General features: G+C 38.3%; 2 protein-coding genes across 3 annotated transcripts in view; one reads left to right on the top strand and one right to left on the bottom strand.

Moving 5' to 3' along the window:
• Positions 1 to 22,401, bottom strand: part of PSMD1 (proteasome 26S subunit, non-ATPase 1) — an 85,285-nt gene that overhangs the window by 29,120 nt on the left and 33,764 nt on the right. The window lies entirely within an intron of this gene.
• On the top strand, positions 7,007 to 18,506 carry HTR2B (5-hydroxytryptamine receptor 2B). 2 transcript variants are annotated; one of them, XM_060193770.1, is made up of 4 exons: positions 7,007 to 7,418; positions 8,190 to 8,783; positions 14,574 to 14,774; positions 17,095 to 18,506. In XM_060193770.1, exons 2-4 carry the CDS (start codon positions 8,369 to 8,371, stop codon positions 17,985 to 17,987), a joined length of 1,509 nt encoding a protein of 502 aa, XP_060049753.1. In that variant the 5' UTR covers positions 7,007 to 7,418; positions 8,190 to 8,368; the 3' UTR covers positions 17,988 to 18,506. The 2 variants fall into 2 exon arrangements, with proteins under 2 accessions (XP_060049753.1, XP_007519478.1); XM_007519416.2 differs by lacking the exon at positions 7,007 to 7,418 and having other exon boundaries at positions 7,776 to 8,783.

Genomic DNA, 22,401 nt, shown 5'->3' with positions numbered 1-22,401 from the left:
TAAACAAAACAAAAAAACACAGACACACACACCCAAAACCACGCTCCAGTTCCTGTTTCAATCTGAATAGCAATGATACTTTATTTTTATAGATTTAATTATTTTCCTGTGTGCGTGAGAGGGAGGGATATCAGAGCACTGCTCAGCTCTTGCATATAGTGGTGGTTTGGACTGATCCTGTGGTCTCAGGTATGGAAGTCTGGTTTTCTACCACTATGCTATCTTCCTGGCCCAGGATGAATAAATAAGACCAGGTCAACTAACCAAAAAGATGTTGAGGGACCCTTTCCATATCTGAAAAAGAGTTGACACTAGAATTTGCTCTTTATATTTTATTTTACACAATTCTGTGACTTTAAATAAGAAAAAATGAATGAACCATCAAAGAGTTTAAACCAAAGCTCCTATTGCAGGATGACACCTTTTCTTTTTTTTTTTTTTCCACACCTTTTCCATTAAGAAATATTTCTATAAAATTTAAAGTCGGGAGTCAGGCGGTAGCTCAGAGGATCAAGCGCATGTGGCGCCAAACACAAGGACCCGCTTAAGGATCCCGGTTCGAGCCCCCGGCTCCCCACCTGCAGGGGAGTCGCTTCACAGGCGGTGAAGCAGATCTGCAGGTGTCTGTCTTTCTCTCCCCCTCTCTGTCTTCCCCTCCTCTCTCCATTCCAACAACGACGACATCAATAATAGCTATAACAATAAAAACAACAAGGGCAACAAAAGGGAATAAATACATAAATAAATATTTAAAAAATTTAAAGTGACATTACCTCAAGAGGTTATTGAAAATTACTTTCCAACTTATAGTCAACTGTACTATCATTCCTTTTACTTTCACTCCTGTCAGACTAAGAACTTACATCTCAACACATATTCTGACACCTAAATTCTCTGGCAAACCTGTGCACTGTTACCTAATTGTCAATTAATAACATTTGAAAGATGGCACAAGTTTCAAGGGTCAAGGGTGGAGACAGTTTCTTCTATATTTTTATTTCCTACAAATTACTAGTACAAAGCTAGGTAAAATAAAGATTAAAATAATTTTTACTTCTTAGAAGACAAAGGAAGCCAAACTAAACCTATATTTAAGATACTTATTTATTACTAGGTTAAACATCTTTAAATAATGGGAATAATTCCAGTCCTCACCCTGCTTCTCTCTAATCTTATCATTGAGTTAGCTATCAAAAACAGGGAGTACCACTCTGGGAGAGCTAATTAATTTTAAGTCCTTTGAAATTCAAAGTTGGGGACCTCATAGAAGACAAAGAAACGACCTTCTTTTAAAAATGAGACACACTGCATAGGTAAATTAAGTACTGATTTACTGTTTCAATAAAACTTAGCTTTGTAGTTATTCTTGACAACCTTAGTATTTGTACAAACCTTTCACAGAGCAGGATTTGTCCAAGGGCAAACACAGAGTCAAAGCTATTATCAGCCTGCCGTAACTGCACATTTGAGTTGCTTTCTTCCAACTCACTGGCAAATAAGCACTGTTTCTGTATTGAGTATTCTATGTAACCTCAACATTAAATCATAAGTCAAAATGCTTGCAGGAATATGGTCTTTTTCCTAATCTATTTTCAGTACGGGAGTAAAATTCTGGAAAAGTTAAGATTGGTGCACAAAATGCTGCTCAAGGCTCACAGAATCTAATGCCGTAGAAGCCTGGTGAAGCCATAAACTTATAGTGCCTTGGTAGAAATATAAACTTAAAGTTCACATGAGGTAAACGTCACAGACATAACTGTAACACAGGAATTAAGAATACACTGTTTTACTCACTTGCACTATCAGTAGACTTCAATTAACTTGACTATCATCCTAAATTGCAACCTGTCTGCTATCTTTAAATATATAAGAAATAGTGCAATCAGCTGACAGGGTCCATACAGAAAAAGAACAGAGGACGCTTCTACCCTAACTGCTTTTCCTCCTGCTGTGACCATCCTCTACACACCCAGGAAACTCACATCTTTAATCATTCTGCTTCTTCATGCCCTACATCTAACATACCACCGAGTCAAATGAAATTTTAAAATCTTGTTTCTGCTTCCATGTGCCGGTTGTAGGCTCCATCTTCTCTTCTTGGAGATAATTCAGCAATTCTTTTTTTTAATTTAAAAAATTATTTATTTATTTATTTTCCCTTTTGTTGCCCTTTTTTCATTCCTGTTGTAGTTATTATTGTTGTTACTGAAGTTGTCATTGTTAGATAGGACAGAGAGAAATGGAGAGAGGAAAGACAGACACCTGCAGACCTGCTTCACCAGCTGTGAAGTGAACCCCCTGCAGGTGGGGAGTTGGGGGCTCAAACCGGGATCTTTATGCTGGTCCTTGCGCTTTGCGCCATATGCGCTTAACCCGCTGCACTACTGCCAGACTCCCAATTCAGTGATTCTTAATTAACCTCTCTGCCTCATTTCCCTCTCACCTGCAGGTTGTGAGGCAGGATGCAGAGCGTGGAATCAGAAAGAATGAGATCTCAAATCCGGTGTAGCCATTTACTAACAGAGCAGCGACCTAGAGAGCTTTAGTTGCTCTACATGTGAAAAACAGTACCTGGGCTAGGAGACAGCTCACACAGGAGAGTGCACACTTTATCAAGACCTGGGTTTGAGGCACCAGTCACCACATAGAACCATGCAGGGGAAATTTATCAGTGGCAGGGCAGTGCCATGTTGTCTCTCCCCCACCCCTTACCTTCCATCTTAACCACCCCTGCAAATATCACTATGCTACCTGCTCTATGCTCTACGATATTCATGCAGGAAAGTTAGTAGTGTGGCAAGTTGGAATATTATACAATAATAATAAGTCTGCAGACATAGCTAAAAATTGCCTTTGGATTAGAACCAGGAATCTGGCTGCTTTGTAAGCTGTAGTTTGGGTCCTTGTTCTAAAAAAGGTACAGAAACTCACACCCAAATATTCCTTCAAAACAATAGAAATCTCGGTGGGTATCAAACCTAGAAAATTGGTTAAAATCAGAGTTCTCAGCACCAGATTTCCTCCTCAACTTCTTAAGAGAGTTATAGGTTAAGCACAGGTGGCGCAAAGCACAAGGACTGGTGGAAGGATCCCGGTTTGAGCCCCCCCCCCCCCCCCCCGCCTGTAGGGGAGTTGCTTCACAGGTGGTGAAGTTCTGCAGGTGTGACAACAATAATAATTACATACATCAAAGCAACAAGGGCAACAAAAGGAAATAAAGTTAATAGGACACAAAACAATTACCTACTTGCTCCTCAGATGCAGCCAAGGACAGCACAACTCAGCGAGAACTTACATACAGCAAAAAATCAACTCTGATTCTGAAAACTTCATTTATTTTACGATCCCTGCTTGTTAAAAATTATTACGCCTGAGATAGGGCATTAACAACTGTTCTCAAAGTTTAGAAAAGGTATCTTAGTGCAGGGCATTACCCAGCTTATTACCATAACAACTAAAATGGGTTATGAAGGCTATGAACTCCAAAGCGCACAGTTCTTGTAAGTTTTTCAGTCTTATAACAATTCCAACTCAGACACAAACTTCAGAAAAAAAAAAAAGTCTTAAGAAAGACAAGGAATGGTAAATTCCTTAACAAATTAGTTTAGACATTACATCTCTGCAAGAATACAACCAAACTTTAATATGCTATGTTTAGTACAATGTTTTGGCAGACAGTTCTAAAAGGACAAAGGAATCTTTCTAAGTTATGTTCGGAATGCAAACACACACTGAAGGTAAAATGTCTGTTGGTTTACACACACACACACACACACACACACACACACACACACACACACACACACACACACACACACACACACACACACAATGTATATATAGAGAGTAAAAGTAACAGCTAACAAATGATGAACTTGTATCACCACCATTTTGCCATGTGGAGTGAATTAACGGACCTCAGCATAATCACCAACCATGGCTGACACCCTGATGAGAGAAACTGAACTTGAGTAAGACCAAGTCTCTGGATAGAACTATTAGTTAACAAGACTATTACACATTATGATACACATCAACAAAATCCATACTGTGGCAAGCCCGATAGGAATAATGGCTTGGTTTATTCAGCAAATAAACTGCCAGTGGGGGGAGGGGACATGTGAGGAAAGTGATAAAAACCTAAAGAGGAAAACCACCAAACAAGCCAGAAGATAAATACTGAATGATCTCACTCAAAACTTGCACAGAAATCAGAAAAAGTCAGTAAAAACTCAGCTCTGTAGGCCCTCTGGAAGTGGCCAGCTAGTCTTAGCTTTCCCGTGTCTGCATTATAATTACTGATACTCTTGGAGGGTTCCAGTCCTGGAACATGAGGGCAGAGGAGGACCTAGAGGGGGTTAGATTGTTATGTGGGAAACTGAGAAATGTTACACATGTACCAACTACTGCATTTTACTGTCAACTGTAAGCCATTAATCCCCCTAAAAAAGTAAAAAGTTGAAAACTCAAACAAAATTACTGATACTCTTGCTTGTACCCCTCCTAAGATTATAAATTACAAAAAGGGCAGGAAAAAAACCTATTTTTAAAAAGTCTGCTTTAAAAAATACTACTCATGTTTTTTGGATAGAGACAGACCTTTGGATAGAGACAGAGGGGATGAGGAGACAGAGACACCTGCATGCAGTACTGCTTGCTTCACAGCTCGTTAATCTTTCCCTCTGCAGGTGGGGACAGGATTTGCACCCAGGTTCCTGCACGCTGTAACCTTTACACTCAAAGAGGTGCTCCACCACCTGATCCTGAGCAGAAAATATTTATTTGGTTTATCACTGTATCTCTATGAAGAAATGGATCTCAGTGTATGTTTTACAAAGTGATGAACACAATTCATATAATGTTAAAATTCACTAATGGGTAATGGTTGATAGATATTATCAGAGAGGTAAACAAGGTCCTTTGTTCTAACTAGTTATACTCCCTAACCAACAAATCAATGTGTGTATATATACATAGAAAATAACGCAAGTACCAATTTTAACAATTATGTTTTTTTTTTTGTTTTTTTAGAGTGAGTGAACATGGGTGAGCAGTTAGTACTGGCATGTGTAATAATAATGGTTGGCATTTTTATAATGTACTCAAATAAAAAACTAAACCCATTTTAATCTTGTAAACACAAATCAATGATTTCCATTCAAGTCTTCTCATGGAATACAGTGGAGCTACTGTAAATTTGACACTGCTTTGTAGACCTGTCTGCCTGGATGAGCCCAGATGCTAAGCTGCGATTTAGAATAAAGCAGAATCGGGAGTCGGGCTGTAGCGCAGCGGGTTAAGCGCAGGTGGCGCAAAGCACAAGGACCGGCATAAGGATCCCGGTTCAAACCCCGGCTCCCCACCTGCAGGGGAGTCGCTTCACAGGTGGTGAAACAGGTCTGCAGGTGTCTTTCTCTCCTCCTCTCTCCATTTCTCTCTGTCCTATTCAACAATGACAACAACAATAATAACTACAACAATAAAACAACAAGGGCAACAAAAGGGAATAAATAAATAAAATAAATAAAAAAAAAAAGAATAAAGCAGAATCTAAAACCTTATGATGTGATGGGCACTGAACACAGGGTTCACATTCTAGCCATTCTGCCACCTCCTTGGCAGCTCAAGCACTATCTTCAAAGTATTTTCAAACCCATAAATCAATTCTGGTCCATTAAAACCCATTTGATTACTCTTCAGTGTTATTAAATTTATTTTGCCCAAATTATTAGCAAATATTTTTCTAAAATGCTGAATTTTGAGTGCAAAAAGGCAGCAAATGTTGAACAAGTCAGAAGTGCTTAGAACTTAGGAGAGTACAATGTTTCTCAATAACATTCATATAAGCTTAGAAATATAAACATGAATCAAAAAAGGGGGACTGACGCTGTTGCAGATCTCAGAGTAACTGATTAAGAAGTATGAGTGCCCTATGATGAGCCTTATAAAGGAAACCTTGAGAATGCTTTTTTTTTTCCTCCAGGGTTATCGCTGGACCTCAGTGCCTGCACTACAAATCCACTGCTCCTGGAGGCCATTTTCCCCTTTTGTTGCCCTTGTTGTTAAATAGGACAGAGAGAAATCGAGAGTGGGGGAGACAGAAAGAGGGAGAGAAAGACATACATCAGCAGACTGCTGGTGAAGCGACCGTCCAGCAGGTGGGCAGCAGGGGGCCTTGAATTGGGATCCTCACGCTGGTCCTTGTGCTTTGCACCATGTGCGCTTAAACCACTGTGCTACCACCCGACCCCCAGAGAATATTTTCTAATGGTTTGATAATTTAGAGAAAAGTCAGCATTGCTGGTAAGATTTTTTTACACCTATTTTCTGAAGTAAGGCATAGATGCATTTTCTCTTTTTAAAAATTTTTAAAAGTTAAAAAAAAATTTATTGTAAAACATTAATTCCCCAATAAGGAAATTAAAATAAATAAATAAATAAATTTTGTTGCCCTTGTTGCTTTACTGTTGTTGGTTAGAACAGAGAGAAATGGAGAGAAGAGGGAAAGACAGAGAGGAGAGAAAGACAGACACCTGCAGACCTGTTTCACTGCCTGTGAAGCGACTCCCCTGCAGGTAGGGAGCCGGGGGCTCAAGCCTGGATCCTTCCGCTGGTTCTTGTGCTTTGTGCAACGTGGGTTTAACCTGCTGCGCTACCTCCTGACTCCCGCATTTTAATTTCATGTGTACTTCCCTCAATATAAAATCTACTGAGGGAGAAGGAACCTAGCAATGAGGCACCCCCAAATCCTGAGGCCATGTGTTTAAAATTGAGCAATGAAAGGTTTCTGCTAAAACCTATGTATACAAGTAGATAGGATCTTTCTGTACTCTTCTATATAAGGCTGCAGGCAGAGCAAATTAATTGTGTTCTATAGCAAAGGCATAAAACTAGATACAACTGTTTTGTCACTAGAAAGTACAACTCTGGAAAAGCACTATACAGCTCACAGAGCAGAATATTCATAGAATAAAAGCTCTAGAATCTCTAGATTATATCTTTTTATTTTTTTCAGATGGGGAATAAACAGTTGGGTTAATCCAAAACAAAACTATCTTAAGCTAAAATCAGTTTTATTAGACTCCCAAATGTCAAAGAGAGTTCTTTTTTTTTTTTTTCAAAGAGAGTTCTTAAGATTATAATTTGAATTAGGGCCATGAACTGGCTCATACACTAAACTGCTGGCTTTATGAATATTATGAATAATAACGAACGCTGCTACCCTCTCAAAGTGAATCTATCAAAGAGGAAATAACTTCCCTGGCATGCTTACAGCTATAGAACACATTTGTTTCATTGCTTGCATGCACCAACGCTGGAGGCTTAGAATAAGTCAATGGGAGGAGGATTTCAGTCACAGCAGCAAGGTCTACTGCTCAGATAAAATGATTCCTTGGAGAACAACAAGCAAATAAGAGGTAGGTATTTCACAAATATCTTAATCTAAAAGCTTTCTTTTTTCTCTCTTCAGAAACTGTGCTACCATAATTGTTCATTTCTATTCAGTGATTTATATGAAAAAGAAAGAAAAACAAAAACAACAACAAAAAAAACTTATCAATACTAAAGGGGAGATTTTAATACGAGACTTGTGTATTTTATAAGTAAATATTAGATTCTTCCCCTTCCCAAGCAAACTGAGAACGTTTAGACCTAGTAATATCTATTTTTCAGTATTAAGAAATACCTGCTCATACAAAATTCAATTACAAGTAGGATTTCTATTTATTTAATCATTTATTTAAACCTTACATGGGCTTGGACAGTTTCTACATGGGAGGTCAGTGTGTACTAAAATGTTTTATATGAAACTACTTAGTGCCTGCATGTTTCTATTTTTTTTTTAATATAGTCTACAGGAAAGTAAACATTTTATTATAACCATGGGGGGAAAAAAAGTCAATGATTTCCCGTTTCATCAATTGAGGCATATCTGGATTGTTTGTGGGAACTGGTTTATTATCACTAATGCACAAGAGACTACCGAGAAGGGAGGGGTTACAAAGCCCAAGAGATTTAAAAACTGCTTTTTTGGAAATAAAAGAAACAATACGATACTTCTACTTTACTTCAGACCTAGGCCATAGATTCTGGCACTCAAAATAAAAACATGCCTCTGTGTGTTGTGTTAATACAGCAAAAACCAAAACCAATAAAAGAAAAACTAATATTCTTCTTTCCTCCCACAGATACTGGTTTCTTTCCCAGGCTTTCTGAAATCTGAGCCTCTGCTAAATAATAAATACGTGGGCTTCACCTACGAACATGGACAGATGCTCTCATTTTGGAGAACTTCAATTTTTTTTTTTTAAAAGAGTCAATTTGGCTTTGAGCATTTGGCAAGGGTACAATGCCTTAAAATAAGCAGATGACCAGCTCAACTACTGATCATGCTGACCATTGTACAGAATCAGATCAAATCACTGAAAAACAGCGAATGGCTTTCTCTTGTAGAATGTCTGAACAGAGAACTATTCCTGAGAATCTTTTGCTGAGTTCATTTGATCACTTAGTCTCTTCTAACTGGTCTGTATCACAGACAGAACTGATTCCAGAGGAAATGAAACAGATTGAAGAACAGGGAAGTAAACCACGCTGGGCAGCTCTCCTGATACTTATGGTGATAATACCCACAATTGGTGGAAATATCCTTGTTATTCTGGCTGTTTCCCTGGAGAAAAAGCTGCAGTATGCTACCAATTATTTTCTAATGTCCTTGGCAGTGGCTGACCTGCTGGTTGGATTGTTTGTGATGCCGATTGCTCTCTTGACAATCATGTTTGGTAAGTATTTTACTTTGTGCCTGCCATCAAGCCATTGAACAATGATTTACTGATAGAGAAAAGGACATTCATTTAATTTTCAAAGACAAGACTACTTAAAACATAGTAAAGTCCCTCAGTTCTCATTTTTACAGAGCAATTCTACTCCCTCCTAAGTTACCTAAAACATCATTTAAAAAAGAGTTAGTAGCATTCACAGAGTCTGCATGCTATCTAAAAATCATAGTCAAAGATAACCTTGTACTTTAATTTTCTCAATATCCATATCTTTAAAAAATCCATTTAATGAGACAGACAACAAGGCACTGCTCTCCGCACAAGCAGTATCAAGGGCTGAGCAGAGAGCCCTACACATACTGTATTGTGCGCACTATCTACTGAGCCCACCACCTGGCCACACGCGTGTGTTTTCTGGATGGAGCAACAGCGAGAACATGCCTGTACTATTATATGCTGGGTTATTATTAATAATGCTTTTGAGTAAAAATTATATTTAAAATCACAAAGCCTCAATTAAGAATGGAGTTATTCTAAAAAGTCTTATTTCTTTATAGTTTTATATGTCAGACTTATACACAATTCCTAGACATGTCATGTTAAGAAAAAAAATTATGTTCCACTGCTGAAGGAAATAGTCTATCTCAAGAGTATCCCAAGAAATAATTCCTGTTTATTCATTAGTAATTCTGACCATCTGTGTTCTTCATGTGTAAGAGAAATTAGATTCCAAGCTTAATAAAATAACTAAACCAAATCTGAGTTATTACAACAATGAAAAATGTTTTGATGTTGAAATATTAATATATTTCATTACACTTAAACATATTTATTACTCATAAATAATTTTATCATAATCAACAGATGACATATAAATTATATGTGTATCCGATATATTACCTATAGTTACAGATTTTGGGTAAGCATAATTTTGTTGATGAATAATGAGGGTTTATAATCAAGCAATAAGAGGAATCAGTAGTAAGAGAATATTTATCATATTTAAATGCCCAGCCTAAACAGAAGTGTTATTTGTATCATACATGGTTTCTTGAACTTATATTTATGGCATGAAAATTAAAATATTTCAGATCATACAAGTAAAAAAATTTAAAAATATTTATTTATTTATTCATTCCCTTTTGAATAAATATTTATTTATTCATTGCCCTTGCTGTAGTTGTTGTTGGATAGGACAGAGAGAAATGGAGAGAAAGATAGACACCTGCAGACCTGCTTCACCACTTGTGAAGCGACACCCCTGCAGGTAAAAGCTGGGGGCTTGAACCGGGATCCTTGTGCTTTGTGCCACCTGCGCTTAATCCGCTGCGCTATAGCCCGACTTCCACAAGTAAAAAATGTTAAGTTACAATGAATATTAGAAAGCAAAGAAAAATTGTCATTTAAACTTAAGCTCATGTTTAAATGTTACATTTTAAAAGTAATTATAGAAAGGTATCTAAAATTAGATACTTCTCCCATATATAATTGGGTGGTGATGGATGAGACATCCCATTCTACATCAATATTTATACACGACTTAAATTCTGTGATTGCACAAGCAGCAATAAATGAGGTTCTAGTTTTTTAACAAATTCCCTAGTCATTAATAGTGACTTAATACGTTAAATTGCTAAGCATATAGAAAATGTTCATCTTACGTGCTATAAAATCTAACTGCTATGTTGGATAAATGATGCTGAATGAGCTTTATAGAATTTAATTTTTAAAGAATATTTTTATTTTATTTTAATCAGAAAGAAAGCCAAGATACAGAGGAAGATCAGAGCACAGTTCAGTTCTCGCTTACGGTGGTGCTGGGGATTGAAGCTGGGGCATAAGAGTTTCAGGCGTCTCCTTAGCTTCACAGATCTTGATTTTAATCTTATAATCTATAAATTTCAAGCATCTACTATAAGAAAAATATGATAGAACCTTAAATTATCAGTTAAATAGATAAGGAATTCTTTAAAAGAGATTTTATTTATTTATTTATTTATTAATGAGAAAGATTGGAGGAGAGAAAGAACCAGATATCACTCTGGTACATGTGTTGCCGGGGACTGAACTCAGGACCTCATGTTTGAGAATCTAGTGCCTTAGCCACTGCACCACCTCAGGGACCATGATAAGGAATTTTAAATGAAGTTCTGTAACATTCCAGTGTGATGAAATAGACAAAAGGTAACAGAACTACAGCTACCCAGTAGCTGAAAATCATGTTTATATTTCAATTTTTGAGGTCCATGATATTTAACAGATTACTGTATTAATTCATTTATTATTATTAACTTTATTTATTGGATAGAGACAGCCAGAAATTGAGAGGGAAGGGGGAGGAAGAGAGGAAAAGAGACAGAGATACCTGCAGCTCTGCTTCACCACTTGCAAAGCTTTCACCCTGCAGGTGGGTTAATTCACTTTTAAAACAGGTCTATTTATGGGAAGTAGCACATGGGAAAATACACGCTGTCGTCCAGCATGTGAACGGACGCACTCACACACTGGGACTGGTCGTCTATGTTACAGATCGGGAGTAGTGCCAAATTCTAAGGCTTTCTTTTTTGATAGTCTTTCACATGTCGGCATATAGTAAGACTTAAGAACTTTTGATTATTTTAAGAAGCAGGAATAGATTTCCTATATCTTCCTTACTTTAGGGATAGCTTTCAGAACTACGGCAGTCTTTTCAAGTCTCTGCAAACTACCACCACCACCACCACAAATGGTATATACCATTGCATGTAACAAAGAACTTTGTAATAGCTAACACCTTAATGAAATGAAGTTTAAGAAAGAAAGAGCAAGGAAATATCAACCGTGGCCCTCATGCTGAGTAATATTTTATTTATTTATTTTAAATTAAAAAAATTTTTTTAACCAGAGCACTGTTCAGCTCTGGCTTATGGTGGTGCAGGGGATTAAACTGTAATATTTTATTTAAACAATGATTTGTATACTATCTGATAATATATTGTATGATTTTCTATTTTACCAAGATTTTGATAACTGAAATAACAAATGATTTAGTTGTTTTATGCTGACTTTTCTCTCACATATACACACACTCTCTCTGAACTTTTGTAAATTTTATGACAAATATAATTAGTGTTTTAATAGCTAGGCTTGTTGGCTAGTTTCTGTCAAACAACTGTAATAAGAATATTTATTGAGCGTGTTCTCTATGTCAGACATTATTCTAAACACTTTATATGCATTAGTACATTTAATTCCCAGAGCAGTCCTATAAAGTTAGTATTATCATTCTCATTTTATAAGCAAATACATAGGGGTAAGTAAAGGGGCCAGGAAGTAACTGGCTTAAGTAAGGCCTATGCCTTAGCAAACACGAAGCCCCTGTCCTTCCAGCACCACAAGTGGGTATCATGGAGGGAGCAGTGCTATGGCGGTGCTGTCCCCTTTTTCTCCCACCACATCCCTCTCTGTATTTGTCTCTAGCCAAATAAAATAAAATGGGGGGGAAAATAATGAATAATGGCAGAGATGTGATCTGAACCAAGCAGAATGAACACTAGAATGAACACAATTAACTCATTTAAAAAATATAACAAAGAACATGAATTTAGAGAATGGAAGCCCAAGATACAAGGCATACATCACTTTTTGTGAATGCAAGTGAAAAAGTCTAACAACTAAAAGGGCTATATTTGGTATATAAAGCCAATCTTTATATTGCAAATAACTCAACCTTCAATCAAGAAAGCCTGAAGATTCTCTAGGGACATGGAAGACTCAATGTTTCTATTTCACTGTGGCCATGGAAGTGGCTCAGCAGGTAGAGAACAGGATTTGCACAAGCCCTGAGTTTAACATAAGCACCACATGTGTAGCAGTAGGTAACCTCTTCCCTCCTCCAAATCTTAAAAAGTTGTATTTCACATTACATGATACAGAACACTTGGGTCTTAATATTTGCATGAACCCTTGAGATGATTGCCAGAACTCTTTTCTAAGAAAGATTTTGGACATGGGTCCTTCCCTATGAAGTTGCTGAACCTTCTGGAAGACTTACAGAAACTTAGGTAGCTGAACAGGAATTTTACCATCATTTATGCATTGTATGAATAGTATTTATTATTATTATTACCTCCAGGGTTATTGCACTACAAATCCACTGCTCCTGGTGGCCTCCCTCCCCTTTATTGGATAGGAGAGAGAAATTGAGAAGAGAGGGAATATAGAGAGGGAGAGAGAAAGACAGGCACCTGAAGACCTACTTCACTGCTTGTGAAGCTTCTGCCCTGCAGGTGGGGAGCCAGGGGCTCAAATTGGAATCCTTGTGCTTAACCTGGTGCACCACTGCCCAACCGCCATATCAATAGTATTTAAAGCACAGTCTTGGGCTGAAGAGATGTTTCAAGGGAGCTGGGTAGTAGCATACCTGATTGAATGCATGTTACCATGCACAAGGACCTGGGTTTGAGTCACGGCTCTCCACTTGCAGGGGGGAAGCTTCATGAGTGGTGATGCAAGTCTGCATGTAACTATCTTTTTTCCTATCCTTTCCTTCTCAATTTCTCTCTGTCCTATCAAATAAAATAGAAAGGGGAAAAAAGAAAAAAAATGATACCAGGAGCAGTGGATTCAATAAGTCTGGTGGCTACTAAGAAAAAAAAAAAAGAAGAAAAAGAAAAAAATATGTGTCACTTAGAAACTGAGACCTCAGGTTCAACCAACCCCCAGCACAACTGTATGCTAGCGCTGAGCAGTGCTCTAGTCTCTCTCTTGTATTTAAAAAATTAGCAAGTCTTCATTTTAACTGTAGATTGAGCTATAATAGAGGAAAAGGAAAAAGTATTTCTAAAGTGTTCCAGATTATATTAGTGACACAGTAAGTGCTTTTTAAGAAATACAGAGTAACAAAGTAAGCGCTATGTCTTATTCTGCTATCATCTTAAACCAAGAAGCTTTGCACTGCTTATTACATCCTCAATTCTTAGAGGTAATGGTCCAAAATGGAAGGACAACAGTCTATCTTCAGGACAACCTGAAGCCATTTCTTTTTGCTAACTTTACATAAGAGTTATTTCTGTCAAAATGAATCAACAAAAACCCTAGAATCATCCCATCTATTATTTCACCAAGTGAGAGTCTGCTATAAAAAGGGGTCAGACTAGGAGTCATTGCTTGAAGTAAGCCCAAATGCCAGGCCTCACCAAGACTCCTATTCTAATATTCTTGTTTTTTTGCCACATTATACTTCCTCTATATGGTAAAATATTTCTTTTCATACAGTAGAAATTTAAAACTACATTTTAACAGTAAAGTTCCAGTTTCAATACTGTGTGGCAAATCTTAAAAGCCCACAAAAGGAGCTGTGGAAACAGCATCATGGTTATGGCAAAAGACTTTCATGACCAAGGCTGCAAACTCCCAGGTTCAATCCCCAGCATGATCATAAGCCAGAGCTGAGCAGTGCTCTGGCTGTTTTCTCTGTGTCTTTCTCTCATTAAAATAAAAATAAATAAATTAAAAAAAAAAAGGCCACAGAAGGAAAGTGTCATAATCAAAAGTCAAAGTAGTGCTACTAAGGCTCAGGCCCTGTACTTCATCACTCAAACCTCACACAGTACTGTGATTTAGAACAGGGGCTATAATTAAAAACAGAAAATGTACCACGTATAAAACATATTTAAAAATCTGATGTGAAAGTCAAGTAAAAAATTTTCAGGTAAATGCTTTAAAAGGTTAAAAAACACGTGCTGCTTTAAAAAGAAACCGCAGACTGAAGGTTGTCATTTTGCAGACTGTTTTTGTTTTTCTTTCTTTCAGAAGCTAGGTGGCCCCTCCCACTTGTTCTGTGCCCTGCCTGGTTATTTCTTGATGTCCTTTTTTCCACCGCATCCATCATGCATCTCTGTGCCATTTCAGTGGATCGTTACATAGCCATCAAAAAGCCAATCCAGGCCAGTCAATATAACTCCCGAGCTACAGCATTCATCAAGATTACAGCGGTGTGGCTAATTTCCATAGGTATGAGGGGGACAGACTGGGTGTGGGGAGGTGTTTACAGCCCCATGTTCCTTTTGGCTAGCAGAATGCCATGTCTGTTACTCAGTGAAACTCAAACACAGGTCAGGCAACCTGCCAATAAAAGAAGCTTCGTTTGCTTTTGCATTCATTGGGTGGCTTCTAAACAACACTATCAGCAAAACATGTATTTAAAAAAAGTGCAGAAATGTTCAAGTCTAAGAACCAACTTTATACTGAAATGTCTCCCCACTTTGATTTTAATATACAGAGAGGCTAATTCTGAAAAGCTTTTTGATCTGTCAACAGATTAGTAAGGCCTAGATAGCACACAGAACCCAAGTTATACTAAGGTGGTAACAATAAAGTGTGGGGGTTGTATGGTGGCACAAGCAGTCGAGTACACATGTCACAACACTCAATGAGCAGGGTTCAAGCCCCTGGCTCTGAACTGTAAATAGGAAGCTTTATGAGCAGTAAAGCAGTGCTTCCTCTGTCTCTCCATACCACCCCTCCCCTCTCAATTTCTGTTTCTATCAACAAAAAGCTATATAAAGAAGAGAAGTTTGGGGGTAAAACTAAGGAGTGTCACTCTTCTGGCTTGGGAAGAAAGTAAGGTCAAATTAGAACAGAGACACATGCAAACCTTGAGAAAAGACTACTCACCTTTTCCAGTAAAAGACAAGATATTAAATATTTTGGGCCGGGATACCACCACTGAATTCTGCAGTAGCAGAACAAAAGCAACCACAGAGTATAAGTTGATGGGTAAGTATTGCTATCTTCCAATAAAATTTAATTTACAAAACTAGGAGACCTCCACATTTGGCCCACAAGCTGCTGTGTGGTGACTCCTAATGTAAAAGGATTATACAGGATCCTCTTTCTGTTGGTGGTCTAAGAAAAAGTAAAAAAGGCACCTTAACCACTCTAGTGCTTAAGGAAAGTACTTTTTCTTTCCAGATACCATCAGAAGACTAAACAGGTGATAGATTAATTTTAGATTCATGAAATGCCACAAATACTCTAGAGTTTTCTAAAGATCACTTAATTCAGGCTTTTTATGCAACCACTGTTTCAAAGAAGTCAGGCTTCCTAATACAAAAACTACTTTACTAAGCAAGATCTTATTTAAGCGGCTATTTCGTAGTATTTAAATTATTAGAAAACAGTACAAGGCACAGTTCCTATTACAGGAATTCTCAATCTTGAAATTGAAATTTGTAATTCACATTCTCTAAACTTTTAAATTCCCAGCAGCACATGTACCAGAGTAATGTCTGGTTCTTTCCTCCTATTTTTCTAATAAATAAATAAAATATTCAAATAAAAGTTAAAAAAAAACTTGCTCTTTCCAAAGTCAGAAAGAACAAGTAAAAGATATTCAGAAATATCAAAAGACTGTCTTTTAAGTGAAACTGAAACCTGAAAGATAGTAAAATAAGTATCTCTTCAAAATTAAGAAACACTGTACTCTGAAGTCTCTTTAAATTACACTGTATATTAAGATAAAGATATCTATGATTCCTTTTTAACAAGGGATAGATCAAACAAAAATAGATTATGTGAAATGGAAAATAAGCAAAACATTCTCTTTTTTTACAAAGACTTTTAAAATATTATATTTATTTTCCCTTTTGTTGCCCTTGTTGTTTTTATGGTGGTTGTAATTATTGTTGTTACTGCTGTTGTCACTGTTGGATAGGACAGAAAGAAATGGAGAGGAGGGGAAGATAGAGAGGAGGAGAGAAAGATAGACACCTGCAGACCTACTTCACTGCCTGTGAAGCAACTCCCCTGCAGGTGGGGACCCAGGGGCTGGAACTAGGATCCTTACTGGTCCTTGCGCTTTGCGCCACGTGCACTTAACCCTCTGTGCCACCGCCTGACTCCCAAGCAAAACATTCTCTACTCTTCTTTTCTTTAGTATCTTTCCTCCCTGTCTCTTGACAGAAAAGGCAGAGACAACACCCAAGCTTCTTCAGTGTAGTGGGGGCCAGGCTCAAACCTGGGTTGCACACATGGCAAAGCAGTTGATTATGCAAGTGAGCTATTTCAACAGCTCATTCCTTACTATTTCCTGGATATACTACAGCTCCAGGGAGGCTGTGTATTTGAAATCACCTTAAATCTGTCTAAAAGTAGGACTGCACATGTAGGTTCTAGTTGTCAATCTTGCATGGAGTAACTGCATTGACAAACTGCATTTTGGGTAAGGGGAATTTTACTACCAGCATAATTTCACTAAAAATAACACTAGAAGGTTCTAATCTAAGAGTCAAAGCCATAAAATTAACTCTGTATATTGTGTCCTCTTCTACAGGCATTGCCATTCCGGTCCCTATTAGAGGGACAGATATGACTGATCTGGGTAACCCAAACATCACCTGCATAATTACAAAGGATCGTTTTGGCAACTTCATGCTTTTTGGCTCACTGGCTTCCTTCTTTACACCTCTGGCTATCATGATTGTCACCTACTTCCTCACAACCCGTGCTTTACAGAAAAAAGCATACTTGGTCAAAAACAAGCCACCTCAACAGCTAACATGGCTGACCGTGTCCACAGTTTTCCAAAGGGATGAAACGTATTTTTCATCACCCGAAAGGGTGGCAATGCTGGATGGTTCTCGAAAGGACAGAACTCTGCCCAACTCCAGTGATGACATACTTATGCGAAGAATGTCCACAGTTGGGAAAAAGTCAGTGCAGACCATCTCCAATGAACAAAGAGCCTCAAAAGTTCTAGGGATTGTATTTTTCCTCTTTTTGCTTATGTGGTGCCCCTTTTTTATTACAAACCTAACTTCAGTTTTATGTGATTCCTGCAATCAGAATACACTTGAAAAGCTACTAGAGATATTTGTATGGATAGGTTATGTTTCCTCAGGGGTAAATCCTTTGGTTTATACTCTCTTCAACAAGACATTTCGGGATGCATTTGGTCGGTATATCACCTGTAATTACCAGGCTACAAAATCAGCAAAAACTCTCAGGAGATGCTCCAGCAGTATGTACTTTAGGAATTCAATAGCAGAAAACTCCAATTTTTTAAAGAAGCATGGAGTGCGGAATGGGATTAATTCTACTGTGTACCAGAGTCCAATGAGGCTCCGAAGTCCAACCATTCAGTCTTCATCAATCATTCTACTAGATACACTTCTTCTAACTGAAAACGAAGGTGATAAAACTGAAGAGCAGGTTAGTTATGTATAGCAGAAATGGCTGTTTTCACCTGACTAACATGAATAAGGTGATGAGGTAGATCAATGTGCCAAAAAAAGAACTTTTTATTATGTATCAGATAATGTCTTTAAGAATTGTATATTAAGTTTATCCAGTGTTCTTGATTTGGGCAAAATTACCCCATGAAAAAAATAACTTTGTACAGCTGCCAAGGAGAGTAGTCAACACTCAGGTTCAATGTAAAAACATTCAAATGAACTAAAACTATTCAATAAATTCCAGGTTTAAAAAATGTGATGGGGCCAGAGTTAGGTTCAAGTTGTCACTCATTCCATGGGAGCACCACGTAAAGAGAAATCTACATGAGCAGTAAAGCAGTGCAGCGGTATCTTTCTCCACCTCCACCTCTAAATCTGATTTGCCTCCAGGGTTATCATTGGGGCTCGGTGCCTGCACTATGAATCCATTGCTCCTGGCGGCCATCTCTACTCCGCCACCCCCAGTTGTTGCTGCTGGATAGGACAGAGAAAAATTGAGAAAGGGGGAAGACAGAGGGGAGAGAAAGACAGACAGACACCTGCAGACCTGCTTCACCGCTTGCAAAGCAACACCCACCTCCCACCCCGCAGGTAGGGAGCCGGAAGCTCAAACCAGGTTCTGGGGAATCCTTACGCGCTTCGCACTATGTGCCCATAACCCAGTGTATGCTACTTACTGCCTGGCCCCTGAAAGATTTTTTTTAAATACACTTTTAGTTAGTTAATATCTTTCTTCAGTGAAAGGTAGGATTTCTAGAAGGTTCAAAAAAATATATATACAACTCCAAAATAAACATCTCTGAAAAAATACAGTATAGCAAGTTTCTACCACTTTGTGACACATAACAGACATTTCTATTTCATAATGTTAGGAATCTCATTTTAAAGCAACCCGAGATGTTACCATCCCTAAGACAACAAATGGACTCTACTCAAAAGGGCTAAACTGTATTAGTTTGACTGTACTCTTTAAAAAATGATCAGGAAGTAAAAACTTTAAAATACTCTATATTTCTTATTAGCAGAGAGGAGAAAAACCATATAGAAGTAGTGAAATCTACAGTTCTCTAGACTATTCTAACACTCAGATAACATACATGAAAATTTTAGTTTCTTACAAAAGCAATTTCATTTTATTATTATTTTTTAATTTTTTTATTTAAAGTGCTGGCTTCTGGTGGTGCTACACGGAATTGAACCCAGGACTTAAGAGTTTTAGGCATGAAAGTATTTTGCAGAACCATTGTCATCTCCCTGGCACTACAATTTCATTTCAGTTGCTCAAGTAAAAATATGTGTTTAGTAACATGTCTTCAGTATTTATGCCCAAAAAGTATTTTCAAGAACTTTTTAAAAATTAAAAAGAAATAGGGAGTCGGGCTGTAGCGCAGCGGGTTAAGCGCAGGTGGTGCAAAGAACAAGGACCGGCATAAGGATCCCGGTTCGAACCCTGGCTCCTCACCTGCAAGGGAGTCACTTCACAGGCGGTGAAGCAGGTCTGCAGGTGTCTGTCTTTCTCTCCTCCTCTCTGTCTTCCCCTCCTCTCTCCATTTCTCTCTGTCCTATCCAACAACGACAACAACAATAATAACTACAACAATAAAACAACAAGGGCAACAAAAGGGAATAAATAAATTAAATAAATATTTTTAAAAAAATTAAAAAGAAATAATCCTTGAAAACATGGTTTAAGAAAACCAAACATGGGGCTGAGTGGTGGAACACCTGGTTAAGCACACATACTACAATGTAAGGACCTGAAATAACGAGAAAAAAAACCAACTCAAACTGGCGTATCGCACCAAAGTAAAAGACTCTGGGGTGGGGGTGGGTGGGGAGAATACAGGTCCAAGAAGGATGACAGAGGACCTAGTGGGGGTTGTATTGTTATATGGGAAACTGGGGAATGTTATGCATGTACAAACTATTGTATTTACTGTTGAATGTAAAACATTAATTCCCCAATAAAGAAATTAAATAAAAAAAAACAACTCATTAGTTTTGACCACTCTAAACAGTAGAGATCTTAGCAAAGTCTAAGAACAGCTCATGGGAGACATCTGCTGTTGAAAACTGGCAGCTTAGCATGCATGGAACACAGGAGATTTAAGGTAAGAGCAGATTTTATTAGTAAGAGAGCAAAACCCTGTCAGAATAAAAGGAAGAAGAATTTTCATTTTATCTCCTATGTGGCTGAATATATATAACAGGACACGATCTATGTAACAAGTACATAGCCACTAGCAGGAAGAATTAACAGCCACTAGCAGGAAGAATTCACAGCAGCAATAAAGAAGCAAAAGAGGGGGTGGGGGGGAAAAAAAGCCAAATAAAGTAAGTATTATCCGTATCGCTCTTACCTTAAATCTCGTGTGTGTGTGTGTGTGTGTGTGTGTGTGTGTGTGTGTGTGTGTGTGTGTGTGTGTGTGTTAAGAGCACGTGGCACAAAGCACAAGGACCGGTGTAAGGATTCCGACTCCCCACCTGCTTCACAGGCGGTGAAGCAGGTCTGCAGGTGTCTGTCCTTCTTTCCCCCTCTGTCTTCCCCTCCTCTCTCCATTTCTCTCTGTCCTTTCCAACAATGGTGACATCACATAGGCTAACAGTTTCTGTGGATATACCTTGAATATAATCCTCAAAGCTAAAATGATGTAGCTTCCTGACAAGAATTTAAACAATGGGAGTTGGGCGGTAGCGCAGTGGGTTAAGCGCACGTGGCGCAAAGTGCAAGAACCGGCATAAGGACCTTGGTTCGAGCCCCTGGCTCCCCACCTGCAGGGGAGTTGCCTCACAGGCGGTGAAGCAGGTCTGCAGGTGTCTGTCTTTGTCTTCCCTTCCTCTCTCCATTTCTCTCTGTCCTATCTAGCAATGACGACATCAACAGTAATAACTACAACAATGAAAAACAAGGGCAACAAAAGGGAAAATAAATATAAAAATTAGAAATTAAAAAAAAGAATTTAAACAATATATTATCAATTTCTCTGCATGGCAATAAACCATTTTAAAAAAACAACACCTAAACTCTAGAGTAGAAATAGGAGAAGGTTAGGGAAGGGAGATAAGTTTGGCTACAATGATGGGAGTCAGGCAGTAGCGCAGCAGGTTAAGCGCACGTGGCACAAAGCACAAGGATCCGGTTTGAGCCCCCGGCTCTCCACCTCAGGGGAGTAGCTTCACAGGTGGTGAAGCAGGTCTGCAGGTTTCTTTCTTTCCCCTCTCTGTCCTAGCCAACAACAATGACACCAATAACAATAATAACTACAACAATAAAACAAGGGCAACAAAAGAGAATACATAAATATTTTTTAAAAATTAAAAAAATAGTTATTTATTATTAGATAGATACTTAGAGAAGTTGAGGGGAGGAAGAGAGAGAGACACTTGCAGTCCTACTCCATTCGTGAAGCTGTCCCCTGTAGGAGGAAGCAGGAGCTTGAACCTGGGTCCTTGTGCACTTAATCAGGTGCACGCCGCCTGACCCCATTAAACATTTAAAAAAAAAATTATTTATTTATTTATTTTATCCCCTTTTGTTGCCCTTGTTGTTTTATTGTTGTAGTTATTATTGATGTCACCATTGTTGGAAAGGACAGAGAGAAATGTAGAGAGGAGGGGAAGACAGAGAGGGGGAAAGAAGGACAGACACCTGCAGACCTGCTTCACTGCCTGTGAAGCAGGTGGGGAGTCGGAATCCTTACACCGGTCCTTGTGCTTTGTGCCACGTGCACTTAACACACACACACACACACACACACACACACACACACTTCAATGTTTATGGGTTGTTCTTTTTATGCCCTTAATTTCCGATGGAGGCGGGAGGCAGACAGACACTACAACTCCACTCTATCACGTATGGAGCCTCCTCAGTGTTGTAGATAGTCTCCCATACGGTGGGTGCCTGGACTCCCACCTGGGTTCTCACACACAGTAAAGCATGTGATCTTCTAGGTAAGTTATCTCCTAGTCCTTTCAATTACTATTTCCCCCCATTTTTCTCTTTCAAGAAACAGTTTTTAGGCCAGAAAGACAAAAATGCAATGTTTTTAAAACCAATCAAACTGCAAAACAGGTACAGGCACTGACTACCTTAAATAAGATCGAGTCTTTAAGCTAAATGGATCACACCCTGAAATAGAATTTGTAAACAAAATTATAAGACCACAACAGCCAAATCTGAGAGAAAACATAAAGTGGAAAAGGTACAGAAATACTGTATGTGGCTAATATTCCAATACTCAGAAAGAGTAAACAGAACTTAAGAAATCTTAAGTGTGGAGTCGATTGCTAATAATGTTTTAAAAAGAATGCTGATGCTAAATACACACAGGCTTTGGCATCCTCAGCAAAGGGACCAATGAACACCTGCCACTTCTATGGTCTGGGAAATGGGAGCAACCCAT

The sequence above is a fragment of the Erinaceus europaeus genome, chromosome 7 (genome assembly GCF_950295315.1).
Source record: "Erinaceus europaeus chromosome 7, mEriEur2.1, whole genome shotgun sequence".
NCBI lineage: Eukaryota > Metazoa > Chordata > Mammalia > Eulipotyphla > Erinaceidae > Erinaceus > Erinaceus europaeus.
Note: the sequence above shows the minus strand (reverse complement) of the source record. Positions and strands in the feature narration are given on the sequence as shown.